General features: G+C 34.0%; 1 protein-coding gene across 1 annotated transcript; it reads left to right on the top strand.

The window, feature by feature from the left end:
- Positions 1-1,882: 1,882 nt before the first annotated feature.
- Positions 1,883-10,250, top strand: LOC129000482 (uncharacterized). The gene is made up of 8 exons (XM_054427443.1): positions 1,883-1,889; positions 2,333-2,475; positions 5,191-5,404; positions 6,058-6,248; positions 6,569-6,693; positions 7,448-7,581; positions 8,512-8,619; positions 9,762-10,250. The coding sequence occupies exons 1-8, from the start codon at positions 1,883-1,885 to the stop codon at positions 10,007-10,009; spliced, it is 1,170 nt and encodes a 389-aa protein (XP_054283418.1). The 3' UTR covers positions 10,010-10,250.
- Positions 10,251-11,090: the final 840 nt, after the last annotated feature.

The following is an 11,090-nucleotide window of genomic DNA, read 5'->3' as shown; positions in this document are numbered from 1 at the left end:
AATCTTGAGGACAACAACACAACAACAACCGCGTTCAACTGTTTGATTAAATTGTGGTTATTTTAGCGAATTTCTCATATAAAAAATAAGCTTTTAATTGTTGGTCTGTTATCATAACTGATCATTTGCCATATGTTCCGGGCTTGTGCCGTGTTTAAATGTTTGTATATTTTTGTGTTTTGACGCTCTTCATATGAAAAAGGAAATGTCCTTGTACATCCTGATGATGGCTCCACATAGGAGCCGACTCTAGTTGAGTTTGCAACAAGATTGGATTGCAAAATAGTATTCTAAGCTTTTTAAAAATCTTTTATTATGAGGGGTATTTCCTAATCTAATCTTAACAGACTTAAGAAAGACACCATTGTGATAAAACTGATAATAGTGTTCTTGTCAGCCGATTTGGCGTTTTGGTTGCTGGCCCAGTGGACATTACATTACAAAACAAACAACAAACGCGGGGAAGTGGTAATTAGTGGATTATACAAACAGTATTCGTATATACAGACACCCGCAGACACCATGTAACTGTTGTTTATTCTTAAACTGCTTCCAATCTATTTTATCTACGTGTTAGCAATAACATTTAACCAAACCCCAACAAGGAAATGTCGAAACAATCACAGTGTTTACTCAAAACAAGATTTCCTTCCAAATTGCATTGCATCCAGAAGTAACGCCGCAGAAGCGTGATCGTTGCTGAGGATTCCTACTTAATTTCGCTCCTCCCAATTATCTAAATAAACCCATAAAACCACTAAACTATCTAATTTACAAGCTAACGGCCTTACTTCGTAATTAGCTTGATTAGGAAATTTAAATTTAGACTATTTTCATTACAAATTCTAATTAACGGATGGGTAAATTAGCTAGTCTAATTATATTAGAAGACGTTGATTGATTCGTCCTATGTTATGGCCGTAGCCTTAGATTTATTTCCCGTCATAATCCAAGAACGATAGAGTCAATTAAAGTTCAAGTATCCTTTTGTATTTAACATGTCCAGAGTGAGGTTTGAAGTTTTTCATCCTCAACCAACGATAGTGGTGATAGCCTTGCAATAGTCCGTCCAATGGTTTCAACGACCATCAAAGTTAATGTTGGTTTTTCCGTGGTCTTTGGCCCTGCAACAGTTATAGTGTACTGTGTGCTGTGTAGGTTGGTGACATTGTCGTGGTCCTCGAACCGTGCATGTCCGCTAGTCCAAGGCCGTTCCATGATAGACGAACATTGCCATTCCGAAAATATTCAACGAGCACTCTTGCTCTAAATAATAGAGCTTAGAGTAAGAGTAACAAACTTTTATGCAAACGTAAACACCATTGAGTTTAGAGCTTGAGAATCTTCTTGGATGGGAATTATTTTTCTTCCTTGTTTGTTCTCCCAGGCCAAGGCTGGACTTAGTCATGGAAACTTGAGAATTGAACATGATCAAATTGTTCTTTGAGGGGTGACGTGCATAAAAATAAACCTGTCTTGCTTACTAATAGAATAAAGGATAAAACATTTAAGTAGGGTAGTACAGTTGCAAGAGGAAGAAATTTAGACAATTTCAGGATCCTGAGAATTACTTCCATGTCTTGAATTTAAATATCATATATATAACATTTTCGTATAGTCTGTCCTTGCTGTGGTAGTCTAATTAACTTGTTATTTTGTAGCTCAAGAAACAATTTTAATGAATCCTACCAAACCTTTAACATCTTTGATTGAAATAACAATAATAATTTTGGTATACTGTATATTGTTACAGACCAATTTGTTTATACAGAACATAGCATAGAGTGTGATACTTATTCAAAAAACTATATTACATTTTTTAGACTTAAAACCTGTATCGCCAACCTGCTCTTCCCCCTTTAGCTTTCCAACAACCCTTATCATGAATGGTGGGAGTAACTATGATATTTTATGGGGAAAATCACTTTCTGACAGTCATTTTTGCAGCAATAGGGGTTGTATGGTTTTGTTATTATGATTATAACTTTATGACTATAAAGTTATCATAATAATAAAAAAAGTGAAAACCCACATACTTAATAATTTTATTCATAGGTCTGTAACTGTGCACACATCCACAGACACACCCACACACAGACATCACTTTTGAAATTCACCTTTTAATTTAGGGTTCAGGGGGGGCCTAAAACTAATATTTCTACCAAAGAATCAAACTCGAAAATGTAGAATCTCCATCAGCTTCAAGAATTAATAGAAGGCATAGAAACTCTGATCGTGCCCAGCTTAAACATTCGTTGCAATTTTGTCATTTTACGGAAATATAAATTTAGTACTCATATAATAAATACTGTGTTTGGTTTGTATTTTGCAGAGATATACCAGTTGAGAGGTGAAGGAGACTACAGGTTTGTCACTCTACACTGGCAATATCCTACACAACTGGCCGGGCTTCATGGCTTCCAGGTGGACTATTGCGAACTTCAGGCTTGGGGGCCCAACCGCTGCAGATCCAAAGTAAGATTCGGAGACGCTAAAACTATGTTTGTTAAGTCTCGTCCACACTTGGTGATTTGTCCCCGGAAACATGTCTACAGTATGTCTATGTATCTAAAACTGTGTTTACCGACTGTCGCCTGACTCAGTCTCCAAGCGTGGACTAGGATACCTACACTAAATATCAAAAGCATGTAAATGAAGCAAGAAATTTAAATTCTCTTTCAGAATATAACCTTCCACTTTGGTCAATTCCACACCATTTATGAGTTACTTGCAAAAAAAGTTAAGCAACCTCCAAATTTATAGTTAGGAAAATGTGATAGTAAGTAGGGTTACAAGTAAGCAGGTAGGGTAGTAGGGGGTATGCCCTTCTGTTATGAGAAAATACTAAGTTAGAGATATTTTAGATAAACTTTGTACAACTAAATCTACTATACCGTCAATGAAAAGCTTCATCCATGTAGATTTGCAAAATAATTATGAATGTTTGATTTTGTTTACAGATTTTTGTTAGTAATGGGTTTGCCATGCATCACCTGATCATATAGATCATGTGTTAATAATTTAACAGCTGACTGTTGTATCGTCATTTCCTTGATTTTTCTTTTTTTATGCCTAAAAATTACATTTGTGGTTAAAGTGTGTTCCTTATGTTATGTGCTTAATCTGTATCATTCACCATTCGTGAGTAAAATGGTGTTTGGATTTTATTACCATTATTTTTCTAGTGTTTTTAACCACAACCAGCTTGTTGTAAAGTAAACAAAAGTCCAGATTTACCATTTATAAGCTCTACAGTTCAAATAATAAATATTTAAAATATTCTGATACGATTTTGAACTTGATATTCAACATAAAATTGTACATAAGAGTCCGGGTAGTCGAGTGGTTAGAGTGCTCACCATCAAATCTGAAGGTCGCTGGTTCGATTCCAAGAGAGATCTTTCCAGACCCAGATGCAATTTTGTCGTTAGGCTTTGAGTTAATGCCATCTAATAAACCGGGTCGTTAGAGTAGCTATGCCAGGGTTTTGACAAGTCGCTTTCGAAACAGAAAAAATGCCATGGGTGTAAAAAACACACAACAAAAATAAAGAGAAATAATTTGCCAAGTATTATCTTTGACTATCCTATAGTCAAGTCAATGGTATTATTTTATTTATCAGCTGTTGAGTGCTTGAACTAAACGGTAGTGTATTCATTATCAATGCAGAACAGTGCAATGTATTCAGTGCAGAACAGGCTAACTGTGGTTTCATTTGGATAGTTTACATTTACGCTTGAAGAACTAGGCCTCTTATTAGTATAGATTTTCTAGTGTTTAATGGATCTTAATATCTCAATTCAAACAAGTGGATTGTTTTTATGAGAATAGCTTAAAAACTAAACTTGACAAATAACTTGTGCTAAGAATCTTAAATGTTATGTGCTTGTCTCTAGGTACATCATGATCTTACTGTAACTAGACTAATAAAATCCAAGTTTTAATAAATGAGCTGACAAAGAATTTGCCACTAATTAACTTAGTTTTTACTCTCTTAATTACATGAATAGTGATACATTTTGTTTAGCTTTTAGGTTTAATTACTTCTATACATTTAGAGCATTTGTTCTGTATATGTATGATCATTCAAACATAAAAAAACCAAGTGTAATTTTAAATTAAAATTAGTACACTGTATTTTGTAGCTAAATTTTGCAATATGCTGACATCACTCTTAAATAACTTGACTCAATCACACTTTCACTGTGGAAACAGTTTTGTTCCAGTAAGGTTTTAATTCAGAATATGGCAGCTACAGAAACATAAGTTGAGATATATTTTTAAAATTCTTCATAAATATATGTAGTGAAACAAATATTGGATTTATCTCCATCAATACACTACAAGATTTTTATAGAGAACTTAAATGTTTAAAACACATAACATTCAATTAGTGGTCAGTTCAATAGTAATAGAAAATAAAATAATGATTAAATCTTTCCTACTAAATGAATGCCCTAAGTTATTCCAGTGAGACACAACTTATTTTTCATTCTCTGGATCAGGAACCCTTGGGTATAAACCTCTGTTCCTTCTTATCTTTCCAGGCAAGTCCGCTTTAGTAAACTGAGCCTGGCCCAGGGGCATAATCATATTTTCACCTCATCATATCTCCTGTCATTTATTTATTTATTGCATTTGATAAATAATGTTATGTTTGGACGCAACTACAGTCGACGCACAGTCTCGCTGCCCATGTCGGCTTATTCCCTTTTAACATGTACGCTTTTTTTTAACATAGATGTAATGTAAAGGTTAATTTTATTTTATTCTTTTAAATTCACTTATGTTTTTTTTCTTCCTTTAAATATTTGTGTACATATTCTGCAAATAATTTGTTGGAATAAAGAAATAATTCGTTCATTTATTCATTCATAAGAGGTTTAGGTTTCTTGGGGGCAGAAGAATTCCCCCTCTCCGCAAGGAACGGGAGAAGGTGCGCAAATATCTCTTGGGCCCATAGCACATCACTTGCAACTTGCCTGATTCCACAAGCCTGTTTCCAGGTCTGGCTCTAACTTTAACTTTTCTTGTGACTGTAATGAAAAATATCCCTTAAAACTCTCTTGTAATCTTCATTATTTGGTATGCCAAATTAATATACAGCCTTACACATTTTCAATGCAAATTTACTTCCTCAGTGGTAACACACAAGATTCAAATAGAAAAATTGCTTAATGACAGTTGTAGTTTCTAGATGCCTCGTCTGGGGTACCTTACATGGGTGATCCAGAGTTCCGAGCATACTCAGTGATTGTCAACGGACTCAGGATGGCGACCAATTACAGCTTTGAGGTTCAGCCGAGAGAGTCTCGTAGGACAAGGTTCTACGTACAACCTCCGGCCTCGGCTCCTTGGAACCTCAATCCAGCAGCCGAGAGAATTGTGGTCACCACTAAAGGATGTAAGACATAGAGATTTATGACTGTAAACCTATTAGTCAATGTTAACTGTGGCATCTGGATTGTTTACAGGATCTTGTGTATAACAATAATTTACTTATTATCTTTTAGATTAAACTTTTTGTGCTTTTCGGATTTAATAATCGAAGGTAAAGAGTTTAATGGTTGGGCTGATATGGTCTCCTATAAATCTTTAGACATTTATTTCTCAACTTTGCATCAATTTATTCTAATCACCACAAAGTTCTATTCTATCTTTGATTTTAAAGTTACTTTCCTAACTAAAAGTAAACAATAACGACAATTGAGTATTGAAAATGTAATTGACGTATTTGTTAGGTGGAGTGCCAGTAAAAGACACAAAAAGAGTGTAAATCTTGCAATTTAATTCTAAGGTTATAAGAGTTTGATATAACATCTCAGTTTCTAACACTTTCAACAATTTTCACTGGGATTCATCTAACACTTGTCAAATTACGTAGGCAAAACTAAATAATTACTGAAATAAGACAAATGTATCAGAGAAGAAGAATGAAGGACTCACTAATCACTATTGCTCTCCAGCCAGTTAATGGTTAAACTTACAAACAGGACAAGTCCTTTCTATTCACACGATCGTTCAAATAATCTTTTACATATTGTCACGCTTTCCCAGTTTCCGCGAGAGCCAGCTTATGTCTACCCACAGCGAGTGAGGTGGAGGTGTGGACGGGGCCGTACTTCAGCGGCCGCATTGCTGTGGAGGTAGCCGCAGGGGTACCGGGACCTTGTAGTGTAGACGGAGACCCAACAAGTCCACAGGACTCTTACACACTCAGGATAGATCACGATCTATGTGGCAGCAAGGTAAACTGGCTATTCTCTTTGAGGATTTTTTTCTAGGACACTAGGCAATACAAAAAAATTACCCGTATGGTCAAAAACTGTACGGCCAAAGCTGTCTAGTGTTTAAGAAGCATTAGTTGTCTTTTTAGCTTAGCTTGGTCAAAAAATTTGTTGTATCCGACAAAAATATATAATTTACACCAGCACATTCTGTCACATTAACTATCACCATTTTTATTTCAAATTGGGTACAAATCTAACATGAATATGGAAAGTCTAGTTATACCAACAGTCAAAGGTATTACACTTGATATTTGATCTATTTACTGGTGTGTTGTTAGGTGAACCGCACTGCTGTCGAGACGTTTATCCTCGTACAAGAGAACCTCCCTATCCTGACACACAGTACTCGCAGGTTCCTGGTCTTGTGTACCTTCCAACCAGAGACACTCACTGTCAGAGCAGGGTAAGACTTGTTATTTCGATATAATATCTGGTATCTCTCACTATGTAGGTGCCTGTTAAAGTCAGCTGTTTACACTGATCAAATATACTTGCACCAGTTTTAAATCAAAGTGGTTTACATCGAAAAGTGGTAATGGAAATTCTGTGGCATCTAACATAATTGAAAATACTCCCAACTATTCCAGTTTCCAATTTTATACTAAAAATTTTCTATGGTAGTACTCCTGAGAAATGTCTGAATTTGTTCTGTTTCTAAACTTGGACTCAGCTGTCCTTGATCGTTTGACTTTTAGTAAATGGTTTTGATTAACGGCACAGCTGATCTTAGTAACAAAGCTATAATCTTGTTCACTTTAAGCTAATCCTTGACCTAAAATACACATAATGATATGACAGCAATGTATGAATTTATCCAATAACTAGTATGAAGGATTAATTTTACAAACTTAAAGGGAGTCGAGCTCAAATGGTAAAAGAAGGAACCATGATGGAAAAGAAACTATTCACTCTAGATAACCAAAGGACATACAAGTACAGTGGCTTCTTTATATTGTACCTAATAGTCAGATTTGCCAAAGACACAGAATAGACCTAGTATCATGAATAATGAGTGCTTTTTTTCTTGGTCAGTAAACATTTTGGAGATTGTAAAGTAAAATTGAGTATTGTTAAAATGTTTTGGGTGTAAAATAAATAAATTATATAAGCTAAAATAAAAAGCTGTTCAAGGTAAATAACTTCATACAATTTTTCAGACTCAACTTGCCTCACACAAGCAACGGTGTGACGAGTCCAGAGGCAGCCGAAGTAGACAACCAGGTTCACGAACACAACAACGTTCACGCGTCAGCACTACAACTGTCTGATGAGTCTGCTCGTGCCTATGCTGGTAAAACTGTCTTCATGTTTATAGATTGGAAATAAGTTCATTTATATTGTTGAAGATTAAAAGATTTAGTTTTGATTGGAAAAGAAAGCTGGCTCAATTGAGAAGTTTTGCCAAAATACGAAGGTTGTCTGTAAATTAAGTATCTAAGACCAATGTTGTGTTCCTTAAATCTTCTAATATTCTAGCCGGTTTCCGCATGGGACGATTAGTCTCGTCGTAGAATTTGAAAACGTTTTCATAGAACATTGACGCTCTTACCTATTATAAATTGTGTTCTCTGATTATCTTTGCCAGTCCAATTATAAATTCTCATGAAAAGTCTGGAGGGAACTGAGTGCCAGAAATTTGTTCTACGATAGGACGGGACAGCAAATGTCTGTATGTGAAGTATTGTTGTATCTTAATTTCAGGAAAGAACATCATGAAATTGAATGTTTACAAACTATATTTACGAAGAAAGTAGAAACTGACGTGTCATATTTAAGGTTGGGATGGTAGTTAAATTGAAAATACAAATGTGGGAAATATTTGTCAATATTTGAATGGTTGGTTATATGCTCTTTCAATTTTTTATGGCTGTATAGTAATTTTGGACTCAAATAAACTAACAAAATACATCGATTCAGGTTGCCATTTTGCTAAAAAATTATTACATTGAGTAGGCCTAATAAGTTCTGTAGATTATATATATTTAAAACTACATTATATCCCCCACCAACTTTTATCAACATTATCAACATAATTTTACTACTAATTTCCAAGAGATTGATTGTGACACACCTACAAATTCCCAGTGATACATGACGTATATCTTAACCAATAGTTTCCTAGAGAAACATAAACAGTGGTGAGATCTCATTTACATCAGTTTAGTACCAATTAGCTACAACTCAACAGTCAACACCAAGTGACAATCAACATGTTTTGCAGAACAAGTGTCCGAGGCCCACACAGTTATGTTGTGTGTGGTCATTGCGGCTGGACTTGTGGTGATTGGACTTACGGTTTGGTGGTTTATGCCTCTCAAGACAAAATCAAGTAAGAAACGTTTAGTTTTTAATTTTCATGAGTTTGTTAGTTTTAAAGTGATTTGGTGACAATTTTTTATGATTTTGAATGTATGATATTGTCTGTTATGAAATAGAACAATTAGATAGAGTCTTTATTTTGATACTTGATGGTTATAATAATAATCTTTTTTCTCATTACTATGCGAAAGTAATGTTTACTATCTATTTTTGGATTTTGCTGACATAAACACAAATATTTGTCATTGTTTTATCAACTGTTACAATTTCAACAACTTAAGTAAAATATAAACTTTAAATTGAAGGCATAACCTAAAAACTTCTACGAGTTTCGTAATGAAGAAAATAATTATTCTTTGTAGTGTAGCGAGAAGTAACGTACAAAACACAAGTGAAAGTGGGTCTATACATATTCTCAACCATTTAAAGTGCTCGATAAATCTCGCACTTCAAACATGGTCTCAAATATGTAATGAGTCACTTTCTACTCTTGTTATGAAATTTACTATTTATCACCACTTAAAGTTTTTACTGCGCAGATCCTATACCAATATAAGCTGTGGTTGGTTTTTATCATGTTTTTTTTACTTTAGCACCCAGCAACATAACAGTTTCTACCTACAGAAATGGTGCAAAATTCGACTTTAGATAGTAACAAGACCCGGGTCGGGTTTTGAATGTTCTTTCCCAAAAAATGTAAAAACATTTACTATATTTATGAGCACAAAACGTGGTGAAAATGTTACACAGTGTATAACAGTGTTGTTACAGCTACAGAATTCTAGAGTACATAAACTATTATCAGACCATTTTCAAATACTGTAGTCGTAACACTAGAATAACTTATTTATACCTTTCCCCAATATTTATCACAATCTGGACAAGAATCTGTAGGCTATTATAGCTAAATGTAACAGTACTTCTTGTTGCATTTCCAATAGTCTTGTTTGTTAGTTAATGTACTGTAATTTTATGGGTTTGTAATTTTAAAATACAATTCATCCCATTAACAGGATGGCCATCAATGTAGATAGTCAAATAAGCAGCACAAGTTTTGTTTCCACCTCAATCTTAAATTTCAAAATGCCAGTGTTTACAATGAAAGTATCGATGCCAAACCGAGATTATAAACCGGAAATATTCTTGTTGTAGGACGACAATCAATACTGTCCGATGACACGACTTACACATCAAACTCGACAGTTGATGAGAACTATGAGAACTCCATCCGAGACTCAGAGCTGGACTTTGAGACGGCCAATGACGTTTGTGAAGAGAGAGATGAGAATATCTTGAGGGAAGGTGTGTGTAACGAGATTCTACAAGAAACGTGCGTGTCTCTGAACGTAGATTGGCAGGATACCATCAGACCGGAGTGTGCAACGCAATCAGAAGCTTGATCAACAAGTAAACTAGTGAATGGATACAGTTTTAATATCAAACGTTATGGTGTACAATGTACACTTAGGCTAAAATGTGAATTGCGTTAAATTATTTTAGTTTGATGTGAAGACTAAAATATTTTATGGGGCTAAACTGAATGTATTGTGGCAAGAGATGATAAGTTTACTTCTTATCATGTCGAAACATGTTTTGAGCTTGAAAGAAAAGCTGGACATACACATTAGGTACTTTCAAAAGATTGACTAAAAAAACCAAAAATTTGGAATAAATTTTTAAAATAAGTTACAATTGTATTAGGGCATTGAGAGTAAACATATCCAAACCCAATAAAAAAATATGATTGGCAAGTCTTTAATGTAGTTATGGCTACAAATTTTTAAAACTTGATATTATTGGTAGTTTAAATAAATTATTGTCTTTTAAAACTATTTTTACTACTGAACCCAAAAAAATAACGTTTATGAAAAGAGTTAAATCTGTGTGGGTCAAAGTTGTCAAATCGAAATAAGTGTCCACCCTTTTCAAATGACAAATAATTAAGATTTTAGTTTCCAAACTAATTACGATTAGCAAATTGTATTGTGAAAAATGTTTATGAGTATAGCTTTCATTATTAAATAAATAATGGTCTGTAGAACTTATAGGCTATGTAAAAACAGCTTAGTATATTTCTAGATAGTGTTTGGATTGTAATAAGAAATGTAAAGTTACACTAGAGTATAAAGTTTATTAGGTATGTTATTTTTTACGTTGTTAGTTCCTTCGTAAGCTATTTCATTATGCAATGTGATATAATTTTGTATTGTAATTTATTAAAATGTTTTTATAATTTATTTTCTAGAATAATCTTCTAACCATTGCTTGACTATCCAACTTCATAGGATATTATTACGGAAAGTAAATAAAGATACGTCTTATAACACTTAAAACATATATTTACTCTTATACTGTTACACACAAGACGGTAAATATACAAAAGATGGTAAGTGGTGAACCACTTACCACCACTTACCATCTTTTGTATATTTACCGTCTTGTGTGTAACAGTATAAGCGTAAATATATGTTTTAAGTGTTA

The sequence above is a fragment of the Macrosteles quadrilineatus genome, unplaced genomic scaffold (assembly GCF_028750875.1).
Source record: "Macrosteles quadrilineatus isolate MER2022 unplaced genomic scaffold, UCM_ALF_1.0 Scaffold_8__2_contigs__length_117827958, whole genome shotgun sequence".
In the NCBI taxonomy this organism is placed as follows: domain Eukaryota; kingdom Metazoa; phylum Arthropoda; class Insecta; order Hemiptera; family Cicadellidae; genus Macrosteles; species Macrosteles quadrilineatus.
Note: the sequence above shows the minus strand (reverse complement) of the source record. Positions and strands in the feature narration are given on the sequence as shown.